Source organism: Capra hircus, chromosome 4, assembly GCF_001704415.2.
Source record: "Capra hircus breed San Clemente chromosome 4, ASM170441v1, whole genome shotgun sequence".
NCBI lineage: Eukaryota > Metazoa > Chordata > Mammalia > Artiodactyla > Bovidae > Capra > Capra hircus.
Genome location: NC_030811.1, coordinates 32,315,594 through 32,336,056, shown reverse-complemented (window position 1 = coordinate 32,336,056; position 20,463 = coordinate 32,315,594). Strand labels below are relative to the sequence as shown.

General features: G+C 38.5%; 1 protein-coding gene across 1 annotated transcript; it reads right to left on the bottom strand.

The window, feature by feature from the left end:
- On the bottom strand, positions 2,546-18,628 carry NDUFA5 (NADH:ubiquinone oxidoreductase subunit A5). Its single transcript, XM_005679404.3, has 5 exons — positions 18,528-18,628; positions 18,178-18,222; positions 15,052-15,168; positions 8,013-8,078; positions 2,546-3,476 (listed from the first exon to the last, which is right to left on the bottom strand). Exons 1-5 carry the CDS (start codon positions 18,546-18,548, stop codon positions 3,375-3,377), a joined length of 351 nt encoding a protein of 116 aa, XP_005679461.1. The 5' UTR covers positions 18,549-18,628; the 3' UTR covers positions 2,546-3,374.

Sequence of the window (20,463 nt, the reverse complement as noted above, 5' to 3'; positions counted from 1 at the left end):
TGCAGCCATGAAATTAAAGGATGCTTGCTCCTTGAAAGAAAAGCTATGACAAACCCAGACAGCATATTAAAAAGCAGAGACATTACTTTGCCAACAAAGGTCCATCTAGTCAAAGCTATGGTTTTTCCAGTAGTCATGTATGGATGTGAGAGTTGGACTATAAAGAAAGCTGAGTGCCAAAGAATTGATGTTTTGAATTATGGTGTTGGAGAATACTCTTGAGAGTCCCTTAGACAGCAAGATCAAACCAGTCAATCCCAAAGGAAATCAGTCCTGAATATTCATTGGAAGGACTGATGCTGAAAATGAAGCTCCAATACTTTGGCCACCTGATGCAAAGAAATGACTCACTGGAAAAGACCCTGATGCTGGGAAAGATTGAAGGCAGGAGGAGAAAGGGACAACAGAGGATGAGATGGTCGGATGGCATCACTGACTCAATGGACATGAGTCTGAGCAGGCTCTGGGAGTTGGTGATGGACAGGGAAGCCTGGCCTGCTGCAGTCCATGGGCTTGCAAAGAGTCAGACATAACTGAGCTACTGAACTGACTGAAGACACGAGAAAAATCAGACACATTTTAATATGTATTCATGGGAGTGATCCAGAAACACCCAAGTAACTCAACCAAAATGGCTAAAAACCTCACATTGCATATCATCTTCACCACTTACTCCTTGGAAGGAAAGTTATGACCAACCTAGATAGCATATTCAAAAGCAGAGACATTACTTTGCCAACAAAGGTCTGTCTAGTCAAGGCTATGGTTTTCCAGTGGTCATGTATGGATGTGAGAGTTGGACTGTGAAGAAAGCTGAGCACCGAAGAATTGATGCTTTTGAACTGTGGTGTTGGAGAAGACTCTTGAGAGTCCCTTGGACTGCAAGGAGATCCAACCAGTCCATTCTAAAGATCAGCCCTGGGTGTTCTTTGGAAGGAATGATACTAAAGCTGAAACTCCATTACTTTGGCCACCTCATGCGAAGAGTTGACTCCTTGGAAAAGACTCTGATGCTGGGAGGGATTGGGGGCAGGAGGAGAAGGGGACGACAGAGGATGTGATGGCTGGATGGCATCACCGACTCGATGGAACTGAGTTTGAGTGAACTCCAGTAGTTGGTAATAGACAGGGAAGCCTCGCGTGCTGCGATTCATGGGGTTGCAAAGCGTTGGGCACCACTGAGCAACTGAACTGAACTGAAAGACAAGAGGATACTGCAGGTGTGGGTTGGGACTTCATGGGGAAGACAGCACTGCACAAGTATATAGAAAAACAAATGTTTGGTAAATGTTTGTTAGGCCATGCAGAGTAGGACACCAGAATTTTAACAGACTTTGCTAGGTTCCTGTCTGCACACCTAGTTCATATTATAGTTATGTATGGGGATAGCCTCCTTCAAAATTTCTTCTTGAGTCTTTATGCCTTGTTTTCAGCTCAAAAATAATCAGCATACCAAAGAGACTTAGTGGGGTAGCATGTTTTACTCCTCTATAATTTGTGACTTCTATTTAAAATAAACACTCTTCATCCTCCTTTAAACCAACTCTTACCTTCTAAATTTACTTGTCTCATAAAATTACTGTAATTGTATTTTAGGCTGTAATCCCACTAAGTACTGAGCTTCAAAGGAAATTCTGCCCTCAAATGCAAAATACTCATGGTATGTTCAATGATTTGCTGTTCTACCCTAGACCCCAGAACACGCTTGCACTGGTGGTTTCTTTAACTTCTATTTGTTGATATAACCATAGAAGCTGGAAGAAAAAGAAAAGGCTGATTAATATCAGCCTAATTAGCCTACATTCGGGAATTTTCTTCTATGGAGCAGTGTTGATTTTCTCCCTTAGAAGAAGAAGAAGAAAAAAAAAGATTAGCAACATACCTTCTAGTGATTGAGATCTGATGTATTAATAGATAACTGGAGAATTGGCAAGGGTTCAAGATTTAAAGTCCTCTTTCTGCAGTTAAACATTAAGTCTTGCAAGACCTAAAGATTTTGGCTTCTTGAGAATAATGAAAATGATCTTCAGTTTATGGAAGAGAACCTTATGAAACAGGACAGACTCTCCAGAATACCATCTTGCTTGTCAGAAGGCATTAGAAGAGCTGGTCCTGTGGGAAGGCTCATTTGAAAAGCCTGCTGAAGCATCAGGTAAAGGAACTTAACATCTGAAGGCAACCTAATAAGTCTTCCCCTTATAGTATAGGTCCCCAGATCTACTACGGGAAGAATCCGGTGACAAGACCAAGGTGGACCTGAGGGAGCAGCCTGGAGCGAGTGAGAGGTAGGCCCACAGCTGGGCTGACCACAGAGAAGACGGTCAACTTCTTGTTGACCCACTTTGCAAATATGGATCAGGGAGCCCTCAGGGAAGCCAGCTCAGACATGGAGGCCAACAGGTGGCTCACTCCTGGCCCCACCAGCATCACAGAATAATGTTAGTTGCCTTCGATGGTGAAAAAAATAAAAATACTACCTTTGAAGTAAGAACTACCAAATTTAAGTATTTAGACATGAGAGGCAGCTATTAGCAAAAACAAAAGGTGAGGACAAATGAAAACTAATTTTATTTTTGTTTAACCTTAAACTTACCAAACTGCTTCTTTCTTTGAACAGCAGTTATCTTGTTTGATATCCAACTGCACTTAAACTGAAAATTAGTGAAAACTACTTAATGATTCCACTTTGAAGTTATAAGCATACAACTAAGATGTTCTGAATATAAGCCTATCTGTATGTCAGATAAACTTTAGGAACTCTTAGTGTCTCATCTTTTACAGAAATTCTCTCTCTATCCTGATATACTTTGGTTATCAAAAAAACTAAGGACTAAGGGCCAGAAAACTAATTTCCTTAAATGAGACAAAAGGAAAAGATTTTCCAACTACTACTATAATCTTTCTTTCAAATACCAAATCAATTTTTCCAAGTGTATGATCAATTCTAATTTGATGGTTTTTTCCCTTACTACTTCACTTTAAACAGTGACCTATTAATTTGTTTAAACAATAATAATTATCTTTTCTGTTTTTCCAGAATAAAAAAATTAAATCATCTGTTGAAGATACTACTAAAAATACTTCACCTTTCGAATATGGCCCCTACACTGAAGATCTATAGGAATTTTTCCAATTATGTTTCAATCTTCCCACAACCTTTTTTTGTTAATTACCTTTGAAATAATTTGAATGAATGCTCTACAAATCAAAAACTGAATTCACAAATCACCATCATCATCAACTTTAACAAGTCGCTTAAATGTGTTCTGTATCAGTTTTCTTGATGATAAGATAATATGGAAACATTTTTTAACATACAACAGAATATTTAATTACATCAGTCTCCTATCAACAGATAAGTTAGTTAATGCTGTTTATATTGGCCATTTCCATTGGCTGGCTGGAGGCTCTTCCACTAAAGGCTCCCATGGTTTCCACTGGATCATTTTTCTTGCCAGACTTAGTTCGTTTTCAGCCTGTTAATAAAAGATTTTTAAAAGATCATTTGATTGTTTAGTAGGTATTTATCATAGCTAATAACTAAAATATAACTATTAGAACTACTTCATACATGTTAATACCTGATAAGCTGTTTCATCATCAAATGTGGAACATACTTAAATAAATTACCTTCATCATCATGAGTGAGAAAGGATGGCTTTTGATTTTTCTATTTGACTAAAATTTGCTTTTAGAGTGTTCAAAATTTAGTTGGTGAGTAAAGGATTCATGACATACACATATAACTAAAACAAAACTAAAAATATCATTACTTTTATTAGCTGTCATACTCAATTTTCTGATGAATGTAAGAAAAAAAAAAAAAACTAGTCACAGTCTACCTAATTGATTTCATGATCCATAATAACTTTAAACCAACAATTTGTAAAGCAGAGATCTACGGAATATAATAACAGAATACAACAGGTATATTTTTATTGATCAGTTGAATCAGTTTCCTTAATCAGATTATGCTACATTTATTATCCTTTTAGATGACCCAGAGAGATGTTATGGGGAGGGAGGTGGGAGGGGGTTTCATGTTTGGGAACGCATGTACACCCGTGGTGGATTCATGCCAATGTATGGCAAAACCAATACAGTATTGTAAAATAAAATAAAGTAAAAAAAAAAAAAAAAAAAAAACACTAAAAAAAAAAAGTCAACTGCAGACATCAGCAAAAAATAAAATAAAAAAAAAATAAACACAATTTATAACATATTTAACAAATATATTTTAGCTATCTTTTTGCTTCGCATTATTTTCTATAGCAAAAAACCTATGACAACTCTGGCCACTAGAAGAACACTGCTGAACGTTTGTCAGAACATCAGAGAAGGAATTCAAACACAGAACGAGTGCTTAGTTTCTATGCCAGTGATGCAGAACAGGCAAATACATTTAGTGGTAACAGTCTAAAATGTATACAAACAATGAGTTAAAGAATCAGTTCAGCTCAGTCACTCAGTCACTCAGTCACTCAGTCTGAATCTTTGCGACCCCATGGGGTGCAGCACGCCAGCCCTCCCTGTCCATCACCAACTCCCAAGGTTTACTCAAACTCATGTCCATCAAGTCGGTGATGCCATCTAACCATCTCATCCTGTCATCCCTTTCTCCTCCTGCCTTCAATCTTTCCCAGCATCAGGGTCTTTTCAAATGAGTCAGCTCTTTGCATCAGTATTGGAGTTTCAGCTACAGCATCAGTCCTTCCAATGAATATTCAGGGATTGATTTCCTTTAGGATGGACAGTTGAATCTCCTTGGAGTCCAAGGAGTCTTCCCCAATACCAAAGTTCAAAAGCATCTATTCTTCAGCACTCAGCTTTCTTTATAGTCCAACTCTCATATCCATACAAGACTGGTGGAAAAATCATAGCTTTGACTTGACAGGCCTTTCTCAGCAAGGTAATGTCTCTGCTTTTTAATATACAGTCTAGGTTTGTTATAGCTTTTCTTCCAAGGAGCAAGCGTCTTTTAATTTCACGACTGCAGTCACCATCTGTGTGATTTTGGAGCACCTCCCCCAGCAAAAAAATAAATTCTCTCACTGTTTCCATTGTTTCCCCTCTATTTTCCATGAAGTAATGGGACTGGATGCAATTATCTTTTTTTTTTTGAATGTTGAGTTTTAAGCCAGCTTTTTCACTCCCCTCTTTCACTTTCAAGAGGCTCTTTAGTTCCTCTTCACTTTCTGCCATAAGAGTGGTGTTATCGGCATATCTGAGGTTACTGATATTTCTCCTGGCAATCTTGATTCCAGCTTGCACTTCATCCAGCCCGACATTACACATGATGTACTCTGCATATAAGTTAAATAAGCAGGGTGACAATATACAGCCTTGACGTACTCCTTTTCCTATTTGGAACCAGTCTGTTGTTCCATGTCCGGTTCTAACTGTTGCTTCCTGATCTGCATATAGGTTTCTCAAGATGTTTCCTTAGTATCTCTAATTTTCTTGAAGAGATCTCTAGTCTTTCCCATTCTATTGTTTTCCTCTATTTCTTTGCATTGATTGCTGAGGAAGGCTTTCTTATCTCTCCTTGCTATTCTCTGGGAACTCTACATTCAAATGGGTAATCTTTCCTTTTCTCTTTGCCTTTCACTTCTCTTCTTTTCTCAGGTATTTGTAAGGCCTCCTCAAACAACCATTTTGCCTTTTTGCATTTCTTTTTCTTGGGGATGGTTTTGATCACTGTTTCCTGTACAGTGTCAGAAACCTCCATCCATAGTTCTTCAGGCACTCTGTCTATCAGATCTGATCCCTTGAATGTATTTGTCATTTCCACTGTATAATCATAAGGGGTTTGATTGAGATCATACCTGAATGGTCTAGTGGTTTTCCTGACTTTCTTCAATTTCAGTCTGAATTTGACAATAAGGAGTTCATGATCTGAGCCACAGTCAGCTCACAGTCTTGTTTTTGCTGACTGTATAGAGTTTCTCCATCTTTGGCCACAAAGAACATAATCAATCTGATTTGGGTATTCACCATCTGGTGATGTTCATGTGTAGTTTTCTCTTGTGTTGTTGGAAAAGGGTGTTTGCTATGACCAGTGCGTTCTCTTGGCAAAACTCTGTTAGCCTTTGCCCTGCTTCATTTTGTACTCCAAGGCCAAATGTGTCCATTACTCCAGGTACCTCTTGAGTTCCTCCTTCTGCATTCCAGTCCCCTATGATGAAAAGGACATCTTTTTTTGGGTATTAGTTCTAGAAAGTCTTATAGGTCTTCATAGAACTCCAAAGTTATCTGGGCTCAGAGGTATTTATTGCTGAAATTGGGAAAATATTGATTAAAGATATCTCTAAGGAGTACTCTTTTTCTGACTGCCCTGTGGCCTGTTTCTCTCAAACACTCATCTTTCTCTATTTCCCCAAGTGACAGCAGGCTGCGAAGGGTTGTTGTTGTTTAGTAGAGAAGTTGTCTCCAATTCTTTTGCAACCCCATGAGCTGTGGCCCACCATGCTCCTCTGTCCATGGGATTTTCCAAGCAAGAATATGGAGTGGGTTGCCATTTCCTTCTTCAGGGGACCTTTCCAAGCCAGGGATCGAATTGGCAAGTGGTTTCTTTGCCACTGAGCCACCTGGGAAGCCCAGGCTGGGGAAAGTCCATATCCTTGAACATCACTGAGGTCAGCCCTATCTCACAGAGCTCAACTCAGCTACATGGAGCTCTACTCCCTCCCTCTTCTCCAGCCTTCAACACACCATCCTTTCCTTATTTCTCTCATACTGTCCCTCTAGAAATGGGCTGTCCAATAATGTAGCCACTTCCTACCTATGACTACTGAGAGAGCACTAAAAATAAAGCTAGTTCAAATTCAGATGGGCTGAGAGTATAAAATACACCCCAGATTTTAAACACTTAGTATTCGAAAAACGTTTTTCAGTGTCTTACTTTCTAGATTGCTGATATGTTTCAATGATATTTTAGATCTCTTAGATTAAATAAAACATTATTTAAATTAATTTGACCCTAATAATGCCTATGAAGATGTGAGAATTACAGAGCTAACTTAAAAATATTTAGTGTACCCTAAGACTTTAATTGCATGATAAATTAATGTATCAACTAAAGTCAAGATCCAAGTGAAATCAGGTATAAAAGAGGAATAGGAGGAAAATAATAAGCGTGCAGCAAGTTCCCACAATACTATATCTAGAGTACCATATCCCACCCAGCAAAGGAATAGAAAGGCCAAGAAAACAGGCCTTTGAGTGACTGAAACAGTCTACATTCACAGAAAACTATGTGAATGCTCCATTCCTCTTTTAGGAGACACCTCCAACAATTCTTTTGAACTTGTGTATCATTGGTATATCACTGTATATCACGTATATCACTGTACAATTATATATGATTGTATATCATCGGTAATACACTTTGATACAAAGGAAGAAAAAATAAGAAATGGCTACAGTTTTTTTTAAATATAAAAAAAATTTAACGAAACATAGTTGAATGTTTATTAGATTCTTATAAGGGGAAGACATTCTAAACCTATAATATTGGGAAGGAGGGCAGATTGTAGGGGAGGTGAGAAAGGGGAAGGTGATTTTACCAAATAAAAAATTTAAAAATCTCTATATATGGGAGTAAATATTCAACTGAAGTCAAAAGGCAAAGACAAGACACTGCATGGGGTGCAGGTGTGATCCCTGGTTGGGGAATTAAGATACCTTCATGCCATGCAACACAGTCAAAAAAAAAACATAAAGAGAAACACAATAAAAACATTAAAGATATAATTTACAAAATATGAAATACAAAAGAAAGACAATGTGCTATAAAAATTTAACCTTCAACAGTCAAAATGATAATAAATATTTAACTGACAAGCATGTCAGAAGTATGTATTTTCTTGTGTGACTAATCTTATACTTGATGAGTTGATATAAATTAAAAATTTTAGGTTTCCTTCCTTTCCGGAAAGTCAGTTTTATACCTCTATATATTGTGCCTTTGCACACTTGAAGCCAAATATCTGAACGCTCAATTTTTTCTTTACCTGAAGAATCACCTCTTCTATTTGGCCACCCTGCAGTTGCTCTTCTAGTTTTTTAACATCTGGTTCCTATAATTTAAGGAGAAAAGAGAAAAACATATTTAAACAAAGCAGCACAAAAGCAATTAATGTGACAGACATAATTAACTTTTCTTTCACTGTACTGTTGCTACTTTTTACCAAATATCTGGTGAAGAGCCATTTTGTCTCTCTACTATTTTATTGCTTTTCTGTCTTAATATTAAAAAGGTTAAACATTTAATGATATGCTTATCAAGGGTAAGAATATGATGTTTAATTCAGTTTTTCTGAAATACAGATTTTAAATAATGCTTTATTCTCTGAGTATTTCCTATCCTTTAAACATTAGCTACAAATAAATGCTACCCTATGACCCAGAACTCTACTCCTAGATAGATATCAAACAGAAATGCATAGTACATTAACCAAATGACAGGTTCAAGAATGTTCAAAGTAGCACAAATTACAGCTCCAAACTAAAAACAATCCAAATGACCATAAATAACAGAATTATAATATTTGAATATAATACCATAGAGCAATGAGGAAGAACAAACTAAAACTACACAACACAGATAATTCTCTCAAACATAATATTAAGCAAAAGAAACCAAATACATATTGATGATTCCATTAATAAAAAGTTCAAACCAGGCAAAATGAATTTGTGGTATCAGAGGTAAGAAGTAGCTATCTTTAGGAGGGTAATAACCTTGAGGGGAAAGAGGGGGTTTGGGCATTCTGGAATTGTTCTCTTTTTTGATTTGGTGTTGATACATGAATTGCTTTGTGAAAATACATCAAGTTCTATACTTATGACTTCTGCACATTTATTTCTGTATATTATTCAATAAAAGGTTTTGTAAAGAGAGATGTTAATATAGTAACTAGAACATCCAATAACATATATTTATTTTCTAGTAGACTACACTTTTGAGAGTCAGAAACCATGTCCTATATATACATGTGCAAATGTAAACACGCTATTTTCTTGCCTTAATAAATAGAATGAAAAGAGGGAGGGGAAAAAAAGTTATTTTCTATAGGATTGGCATCTGTATTAGGGCATCTGCTGGCTGACCCAAGGTATCTGTATGCCATGTTCCTCCACTTTCATCAAAGTCTTCACTCATACATCTTCTTAATGGGGAGTACTCTGATAATGTATACAGTGGTAGGCTGGAACAATGCCACACAAAATGCACATGAACTAGTCCCTGGAATCTGTGAATGTTACCTTATATGGCAAATACTTTGCAGATGTGAGTACAGATCTTGGAACAGGGAGATTATCCTAGATTATCTGAGTGGGCCCTAAATATGAATACAATCATATGTGTCCTTGTAAGATAGAGGCAGAGAAGAAAGCAATGTGGCCACAAAGGCAAAGACTGGAATGACTTCGTCATAAGCCAAGGAACCAAAAGTCCACCATTCCTTAAAGAGGCAAGGAATGAATTCTATCCTAGAACCTCCAAAGGGAGTGCAGGCCTGCTGACACCTTGACTTGGGCCCCGATATTACTCATTTTAGACTTCTAGTTTCCAGACAATGAATTTCTGTTGTTTTAACTCACCAAGGTTGTTGTAATTTGTTATAGCAGTCATAGGAAACTAATACATACCGTAACATCCCTCATCACCCTAGTACCTCCTATACATCATTCTTCCTTAATTTCCTTCGCTTTATACTATATTCTAACATACTATGCAATGCAGTTCTTTGTTCACTGTTTATTTATTTATTTGCCTCCCATCATTAGTGTATAATCTCCAAGGCAGGAATTTTTATGTTTTGTTCATTGCCATGTAGGCACTAGCTTCCATGCCCAGAACCATATGTGGTATATGACAGACATGCAGTAAGTGTCTCCTGAATACATACAAAATAGAAAAGGAAAAAGAAAGCAGATGAATAGATTTGATAGACTGTTTAACTCAAAATGACTGAGCTATGAAGCCTAAACAGGGAAGCTGGTCATTATTGTAAAGATCTAAAGGGAAGAATATAAAGAAGGCAAGGAATATTCAACATCATTTTCAACTCAGGAAAAACCTGTGTTGGAAAAACAATTCAAAATTTGTCTTACTTGAGTCAATAATGTGATTTTTATTTACTAACAGTGTAATGCCATCAAGCTTAATAAGGTACCATGGACTGAATGCTCCCTATATGCTTGCAACTGTGTTAAGCAACTGTACATGTATCACCCATTCAGTGCTAACAAGTGATGAATGAAGGTATTATTACACACATTATAGATGAAATTGAGACAGAAAATGGGCCATATGCCAACTCACCAAGTAAGTATTAGACCTGAGATGAAAATTTTGCAAAGACCACAAACCAATGCTTTTCACCACTATGCTATTACTATCTCCCTAGTATAATCTGGGGGAAAAAATTTATTGTTATTTCCATTTTAAATTTAGTAAATATAAACTTTATCAACATTACAACAGTCAGTGAAGATTCTATGGCTCTATTGGGAGAGTGTAAAATCCGTGCTGATTTTATCAAACAGGATTCAGCAATACAGATATTATTAATACAGAGTGCTTGATGTTCTTAAAAACTATTTGTAATAGGCACTTTGGATAAACAAACATTTCTAAGGAACTTATTAAATGTCAGGCACTAAACTAGATTCTTGAGATAAAAAGAAAAATGCAATCTACAAGTACCTTATAGACTACTAGAGACGTTAAAAGGCTTCCCAGAGGAAGCGACAGATCTGGAGAGCTCAGTGAGAACTGCCTGGCAGAGAAAGTAAGGGTATTACAGGAAAGAGGAACAGAAAATACAAAGATAAAATCACATGGAATTCATGTAACGGTCAACAGTCTTGTGTTAGTGAAGCCTAGTGTACAAAACAGGAAATGACAAAGTAAGATTGAGAAGATAACTGAGAGCCAGATCTTAGGGGGCTTCCAAATAATGATAAGGGCTTTATCCTCTATGTCACTGGTTCCCAAACCTGGCTGTACAGCAACATCATGCAGATAAATGTAGCTGGATGGTTAAACCAGCCAAGCATAAATTCTTAAACTCAGCCTTTGAGAAAACACCAAACAGGAAACCAGAGTAAACCAAAATAAAATATGATGGAACTATACACAGTCAATTTAGTTGTAAGACAACTGAAATAAGACAACAGGTCAGAGAAAAGAATTTTAGAACTAAGTGAAAGCAGTAACACTGAACTATTCTTTGCCTAACATTGGCAAAAGTAAAGAAAACATAAGGATAGGTTTTCTCTAAGGTAAGAAAAAGCTAAATACATTTTGAGGTTAATTGAAAGATAATGATAAAATGGGAGACTAAAAGACAAACAAAGAAATAATTACAGGGGAAAAACATTACAGAGAAGAACAAAAGAGAAGACTCTACACATGGACATCACCAGACGGTCAATACCGAAATCAGATCAATTATATTCTTTGCAGCCAAAGATGGAGAAGCTCTATACAGTCAGCAAAAAGAAGACTGTGAGCTGACTGTGGCTCAGATCATGAACTCCTTATTGCCAAATTCAGACTGAAATTGAAGAAAGTCAGGAAAACCACTAGACCATTCAGGTATGACCTCAATCAAACCCCTTATGATTATACAGTGGAAATGACAAATACATTCAAGGGATCAGATCTGATAGACAGAGTGCCTGAAGAACTATGGATGGAGGTTTCTGACACTGTACAGGAAACAGTGATCAAAACCATCCCCAAGAAAAAGAAATGCAAAAAGGCAAAATGGTTGTTTGAGGAGGCCTTACATATAGCTGAGAAAAGAAGAGAAGTGAAAGGCAAAGGAGAAAAAGAAAGATACACTCATTTGAATGTAGAATTCGAGAGAATAGCAAGGAGAGATAAGAAAGCCTTCCTCAGCAATCAATGCAAAGAAATAGAGGAAAACAATAGAATGGGAAAGACTAGAGATCTCTTTAAGAAAATTAGAGATACCAAGGGAATATTTCATGCAAAGATGGGCTCAATAAAGGATAGAAATGGTATGGACCTAATAGAAGCAGAAGGTATTAAGAGGTGGCAAGAATATACAGAAGAACTATACAAAAAAGATCTTCATGACCCAGATAATCACGATGGTGTGATCACTCACCTAGAACCAGACATCCTGGAATACCAAGTCAAGTGGGCCTTAGCAAGTATCACTACGAACAAAGCTAGTGGACATGATGAAATTCCAGCTGAGCTATTCAAATCCTGAAAGATGATGCTGTGAAAGTGCTACACTCAATTGCCAGCAAATTTGGAAAACAGCAGTGGCCACAGGACTGGAAAAGGTCAGTTTCCATTCCAATCCCAGAGAAAGGCAATGCCAAAGAATGCTCAAACTACCGCACAATTACATCATCTCATATGCTACCAAAGTAATGCTTAAAATTATCCAAGCCAGGCTTCAACAGTATGTGAACTGTGAACTTCCCAGATGTTCAAGCTGGATTTAGAAAAGGCAGAGGAACCAGAGATCAAATTGCCAACATCCGCTGGATCATGGAAAAAGCAAGAGAGTTGCAGAAAAACATCTACTTCTGCTTTATTGGCTATGCCAAAGCCTTGGACTGTGAATCACAATAAACTGTGGAAAATTCTGAAAGAGAAGGGAATGCCAGGCCACCTTACCTGCCTCCTGAAAAATCTATATGCAGGTCAAGAAGCAATAGTTAGAACTGGACATGGAACAATAGACTAGTTCCAAACAGAAAAAGGAGTATGTCAAGGCTGTATACTGTCACCCTGTTTACTTAACTTATATGCAGAGTACATCATGAGAAATGCTGGGCTGGAGGAAGCACAAGTTGGAATCAAGACTGCTGGGAGAAATAACAATAACCTCAGATATGACACCACCCTTATAGCAGAAAGCAAAGAACTAAAGAGCTTCTCAATGAAAGTGAAAGAGGAGAGTGAAAAAGTTGGCTTAAAAGTCAACATTCAGAAAACTAAGATCATGGCATCTGGTCCCATCACTTCATGGCAAACAGATGGGGAAACAATGGAAAAAGTGACTGACTTTATTTTTATTGTCTCCAAAATCACTGCGGATGATGACTGCAGCCATGAAATTAAAAGATGCTTGCTCCTTGGAAGAAAAGCTATGACTAACCTAGACAGCATATTAAAAAGCAGAGATATTACTTTGCCAGCAAAGGTCCATCTAGTCAAAGCTATGGTTTTTCCAGTAGTCATGTACAGATGTGAGAGTTGGACCATAAAGAAAGCTGAGGGCCAAGAATTTATGCTTTTGAACTGTGGTGTTGGAGAAGACTCTTAAGAATCACTTGGACTGCAAGATAATCCAACCAGTCCATTCTGAAGGAAATCAGTCCTGAATACTCATTGGAAGGACTGATGCTGAAGCTGAAACTCCAATACTTTGCCACCTGATGCAAAGAACTGACTCATTGAAAAAGACCCTGATGATGGGAAAGACTGAAGGCGGGAAGAGAGGGGGAGACAGAGGATGAGATGGTTGGATGGCATCAGCAACTCAATGAACATGAGTTTGAGTAAATTCCAGAAGTTGGTGATCGACAGGGAGGCCTGACATGCTGCAGGTCATAGGGTCGCAAAGAGTCAGACACGACTGAGCAACTGAACTGAAGGTTATCGAGAAGGAAAGGCAAAGAAAGAGAATACACAGATGAAGAGGTTCACCTCTTCATGAAATAAAAAAAGTGAAATTCTTTATTTCTTCATGAAATAAAGTGAAATTTTTTATTTCTTCATGAAATAAAAAAAGTGAAATTTCTTATTTAGAGATGGAAGAAAATATATCAGCCCATTTGCCTTAAAAAGAATTGAAAAGAAATGTTAATATCTCCCTTAGATATATAAAATCTGCAAATTACTTCCAGATCTGCCAAGATAAGAACAGAAATTCCAAATCAAATTCCACTGTTTTGCCATATACCTGCAGAAAATATAAGAATTTCCTCTGGACTACAGAGGTTGGTGATCTAATAATAAGAAAACTTTATTAGGGCCACTTACTATATGCATGTAAATTACTTTGGGGGTTTATGGACACTACTTGGGATAATAACAAAAGTCCGTGAAATAACTGCTAGTGTGGAAATTTACCAAGAGTGCAATATAGTTTGGTATAAAAGAACTGGCAGCAGTCTATTGTGTGCCTGTCTAGGGTCTATGATTCAGAAGCTACAAAATGTTTCTATTAGTCTACCTGGGCTGCCATAACAAAATACCACACACAGACTGGATGGCTCAAACGAGATTTATTTTCTCACAGTTCTGGAGACTGGAGTCCAAGGCCAAGGCACAACAGAGTCAGTTTCTGGTGGGAGCTCTCTTCCTGGCTTATACACATTGACCTTCTTGCTGTGTCCTTACATGGCAAAGAATGCCAACTCTCTGGTGTCTCTTCTTATAAGGACACTAATCCTATTGGATCAGGTACCACTCTTATGCTCTCGTTAATCTTAATTACTCCGCACTGGTGGTTGGGGTTTCAAAATACGAATCTGGGAGGACACACTCAGTCCATAACAATGCTCAATATAATTTCTAGCAGTTAAGAAACTAACTTGGTCCTTTTTTTTTTTTTTTTGGTAACAAAGCCCTTTTTAAAATAGCTAGTCTTGACAGGTGTTAAACACAACATACATATTTCTTTTCCGTTTTGCTTTCATTCTTCTCTACTCTAAAACTAAAAACATGAAATAAAGATTGATGTATCGCTAGATAAGAGGTAAAGATCAATAAAGGACTCGATAGGTAACAGAGGTAAAAGAAAGTTGTAATGTTAATGTAACTTTCAATCCTGTGTTTAGTAGTGCTTGTGATATAAAAAGTATTCAGATAGATAAGAGTCTGATGAATGAAAGGGAGAAACAATGGAAGAAACACATGAAAGGAAGGAGAATAGAAATGAGAGAGGAAAGTGTGCAGAATATGCAAAAACTAATCAAGTTAATTTGCTTTGTTAAATGTTGCACTGCATACCAAAAATCCTAGAAAGAGAAACCAAGTTAGCTACTTACCGCTTTAACAATACTCAGCTTCTCATTTGTAATCTGTTCTGTATACTTTCTATACGCTGCATTTTTAGGGATGTGTCCAAGAACATCAAGAATTTTTGTATACAATATTTTTAGCCTCTGAAAAGACAACATACATATTTCCAGTTTAAAATATCACCAAAGATTTAAAAGTTTCACAGATGACACTAAAAAAAAAATTAAAAAATTCACGTTTTTAAAGAAAGCATTTAATTATTCCTTGCTGCAATTTCTTCTCGTTTATGCTTATCTACCCCCTTCTGATGCTACCACTCACTCACTCAGGTGTGTCCAACTCCTTGCGACCCTTTGGACTGTAGCCCACAGGCTGCTGTGTCCATGGGATTTCCCACGTAAGAATACTGGGGTGGGTTGTCATTTACTCCTTCAGGGATCTTCCCCATCCAGGGATCAAACCCTGGTCTCCTGCATTGGCAGGTGGATTCTTTATCACTGAGCCACAAGAAAGTTCATTTAGCAGATCCGAATTCACAACAGTACATTAATAGTAAGTATAATCATAAACATACCAAGCAATGAAAAATTTTTCCTTATTATTTCTTTGTATTTGAAATTTGTTTTACTTTAATTGTGTAACATCATAGGTGCAATACCTAATTTCATTCATATATATTCACCATACATATGAATAAACAAAACCAACCTTGAGGGCCTCTAAGAATCATTTTTATTAAAAAGTACTCTGCATATTTAGAGTTTATACTTGACTATGATGTTCCATAATAGTATTTTACTATACTAATGTAGAGCTTGTCAGATAACATATAATCTGAATTGTGTTGTGGCGGGGGGGGGGGGCACGGTTTAGCCTCATTTTTTAATTTAAGGGCATGACAATACAAGGTCTTGTAAGAGACTTAGGTTCTAAAATGGGGGTGTTAATATCACCAATTTCAAAGGATACTGTATAACTTAGAGCAGTACCTGGCACACATTAAGTTTCAATAAATAATAGCATTTTTATTCTATCGGGGAAAGAGAGTCCATCAGTAGATATCAGAGGTTTACTAGAAAAGGCAGCATCTGAGACAGACTGGAGGGATGGCAGGACTGAGACACTTGAAGATGTCAGAAAAGGCAATCTTACACACAGCATACATACGAAGACTGAATGGCAGAAAATATAGGGAGCATTAAGTAATTAGTACCTAGCTCTACTTCCCTACAACTGTGTTGTCCAATATCAGTTCAGTTCAGTTGCTCAGATAGCAGCCACTAACTAAATTTGGCCATTGAGCACTTGAAATGTGATGATTCTGAACTAACACATGCTGTTAACTACACACTAGATTTCAAACATTTAGCATGAAAAGACTATAAAATATTAATTTTTTATATTGATTATATATTGAAATGGGCTTCCTTGGTGGCTTAGACAGTAAAGAATCTGCCTGCGAAGCTGGAGACCCAGGTCCGATCCCTGGGTGGGGAAGATCCCTTGGAGAAGGAAGTGGCTACCCACTCCAGCATTCTGGCCTGGAGAATTCCATGGACAGAGGAGCCTGACAGGTCCCAGGCAGCACAGAGTTGGACATGACTGAGCAAATAACACACAGACATATTGAAATGGCAATATTTTGGTATGTTGGTTAAATATATATATATATAAATCCTTTCTTTATTAAAAAATTCCTAGAAAATTTTGAACTATTAATACAAACATAGTTCACATTTATGACTCGCATTATATTTTCATTGGACAGCATGAGGCTAGAGTTTAGTACACAGAGGAAATGCTTAGGAGATAAGGTTAGAGAAAAAGCGAATCAGGTTTTATGTGGGTTCTGCATGTCACAGGAAGCATTTGGGCTTTATTCTGTGGGCAATTAAAAGATTTTTGGAAATTCTGACTAGATGTGTGCCTCAGAAAAATTAATCTGGCACTAGTGAGTTAAAATAAAATGATAAAGGAGCAACAAAGAAGACCAATAACAAAGTTGCTGCAATTCTCTAAACAAGAACAAGGGACTAAACTGGTAATGACAGCAGGAAAAGGAAAAAAAGAGGAGAGAAATGGCGTGATTATGGAGGGAGAAAAAAGATCAAGGGAGGTTTTTTATTTTTTTTTTATTTTTTTTTATGGAAGCATGACAATATTAGCAGGAAAGTCCCACTAGAAGAGAAAACTGATGACAAAAGGGTGCAATTCCTAGAGTGCTAGTGCTGCTGCTGCTGCTTCTAAGTCGCTTCAGTCGTGTCCAACTCTGTGCGACCCCATAGACGGCAGCCCACCAGGCTCCCCCGTCCTTGGGATTCTCCAGGCAAGAACACTGGAGTGGGTTGCCATTTCCTTCTCCAATGCATGAAAGTGAAAGTGAAGTCGCTCAGTCGTGTCTAACTCTTAGCGACCCCTTGGACTGCAGCCTACCAGGCTCCTCCATCCACGGGATTTTCCAGGCAAGAGTACTGGAGTGGGGTGCCATTGCCTTCTCTGCCTAGAGTGCTATCTTAGGTAATCGAAAGTGTATAGAATCTAAGGCACTTAAGTGAGGCAGGGGAGAAAGGTGGAAAAATGGCGATTTAGATTCGGGAGCACACACACAAAAGTACAAGTGACAACACGAGAATGCCACGGAAAAAGTCAACAAGAAAAGTGATTTGAGAAAGAGATCATGGCAACAAAAACAATAAAAAGTGGCACCAAATCAACAAAGCACTAAATACCGCTATTGTCTTAAGAGTTCACGCCGACTTGAAATCCGGAGCCGGAAACATCGTATTCCATTGCTGCTGCTACTGCTGCTAAATCGCTTCAGTCGTGTCCGACTCTGTGCGACCCCATAGATGGCAGCCCACCAGGCTCCCCCGTCCCTGGTATTCTCCAGGCAAGAATACTGGAGTGGGTTGCCTTTCCTTCTCCAATGCATGAAAGTGAAAAGGGAAAGTGAAGTCGCTCAGTCGTGCCTGACTCTCAGCGACCCCATGGACTGCAGCCCGCCAGGCTCCTCAGTCCATGGGATTTTCCAGGCAAGAGTACTGGAGTGGGGTGCCATTGCCCTCTCCGTATTCCGTTAACCACTCAAAAGAGAAGGTCGCGGGGCTCTAGGCTTCCTTGGAAACTCAAGAAGGAAGGAAAGAGGTACATACCTCATGTGGAGTTTCACAAACAGCCAATCCCACCAGGCCAGTGGTCTATTCAAAAACAAAACAAGATTCATGCTGTTAACTACAATTCTGAGGGTTCCCACGCTAAGAAAAGCAAAACCATCACTGTCTTGGCTAAAACTGGCCTAAAACCAGCTACCGGTGTCTCAGAACCTCTGGTTCGGAGTTTTTTCCTGCCTCTCCAATCGAGGCCGCTAAACTGGTCACCCACAGGGGCACAGTAAAATGAGTCTCCAAGAAGTATCGCTAGCCCGCACCAGTTCAGGCCACCACCCGCGGACTGACTCCATTCCCGCAGTCTAAACTCCAGCAGTGACCTCCACCCATCTCACCTTCTTCAGCAAGCCCGCCATGACAGCGCCGAGAAGCCGGGACGCGCAGCCCTCTGGGAACCTCTCTCAGACCCGCTCAATCCACCGCCGAGGCCGCCGCTCCGTCACCTTGGAAACAGCTTGGCCCCGCCCCCTGAGGCTCTGCCGGGGAGCAAAAGGCGCTGCACCGCCCACTCCTATGAGGAAAATTGATGCCTGAGTAAGGAGTGCACAAGTCTCTCAATCAAGCACAATCAGGGAAAGAGTTCTCTTAGATGTCTCTCGTCTCAGTTCCTGTACCTTTACAAAGATCTATTGAACACCCATTGTGTGTTAGTTTCTGGGACAGATTTTGTACAACAGGATCTCACATCCCGAAATTCACAGAACAATGACCAAAACATGCGTTAATAAGTAATGGGCTAAGTGTTCCAAAAGAGGTTTGTGCCAAGTGCAGTGGTAGCAGGTAAGAGGAAATGACTAAAAATTGTAGGGCTACTGTTGTTAAAAGGGGCATTTGCTTAAAAAGTCAATGAGAGAAGAGCACAAAAAATTGAGACTAAATATAGCTTCAGTTCAGTTCAGTTCAGTCACTCAGTCGTGTCCGCCAGGCCTCCCTGTCCACCACCAACTCCCGGAGCTCACTCAGATTCACGTCCATCGAGTCAGTGATGCCATCCAGCCATCTCATCCTCTGTCGTCCCCTTCTTCTCCTGCATATAGCTTAAGCATCAATAATAAAACAGCCCACAGAATGGGAGAAGATATTTGCAACCACATACAATCACCAAAAGATAAGTGGTGCCTAGAATATATAAGGAATTTTCTTCAAACAGTAAGAAAAGAACTAATAACCAAAACAAGTCTTCCTGCTTCAGTTCTTGCCTCTCTCTCTCGTCAGAGGGAGATTATATATCAAATGAGTTTGTAAATATATAAAGGGCCTGGCTCAATGCATGGAACATAGCAACACACAGGTGACTGTGTTATTTTTTATTTTGCTGTTATTATTCTCAACCCAGTAGCTAGACTAATCCTTTTAGAAAGTATTTTGCTCTTCTGTGATTTTTCACTCAAAGTGTAGAAACCAAATTCCTTGCATCTGCCTCCATTGTCCAGCACTGTTGCTCCCTCTGCCCTTCTCCCCTCAGACCTAACCTCCTATTCCCCTCTCCCTACCCAGATAGCTGCTCTTCTAACCCTTTTCCTGGGAAACTCTTCCACCAGATGAGTGCCTGGTTCATTCTCTCACCTATTTCAAATACTTGCACACTGTTACCTTCCCAGTGTGTCCTGCCCTGGCTTTGAGATGTAAAATTGCAAATCATCACAAAGACACTCTTTACCCTCTTTGCTGCAGTTTTCTTTGTAGCCCTTGTCACCCTCTAATATGCTGTCTAGTTATCTTATATTGTTTTTATGTATCATCATTTTCTAAAATATAAGCCATGTATGGGTTGGAATTTTTTTTTTCCTACCATATCTCAAGGGCCTGAAATAGTACTTAGTACATAATGGACACCCAGTTAATACAGGTTTAGTGAATACAATAGAAAAAATAGGCAAGAGAAAGAAATAAACCATTGGCAGAAATGGAAACAGGAACAGTCAATAGACATGAAAAGAACTCAACCTCCCTATTAAGAAAAGAAATGCAAAGTAATAATTTCACTGCTGTCTTATGGGCAAAAGTTAAGGACCAATTGTTAACTAGGATGTGGAGCAACAGGAATACTCATACACTGCTGATGGGAGAGAATTAGTATAATCACTTTGGGGAATAATTTTGCAGGAGTTAGTTGAAGATATACAAAATCTATGATTGAGAGCTATTGGTGAATCTGAATTATGTCCCCTCAAAATTCTGTTGGAAGTCCTAACCCCCACAACATCAGAATGTGATCTTACATGGAAATAGGGTCAATGAAGATGTAAATTAGTTAAGCTGAGGTCATGG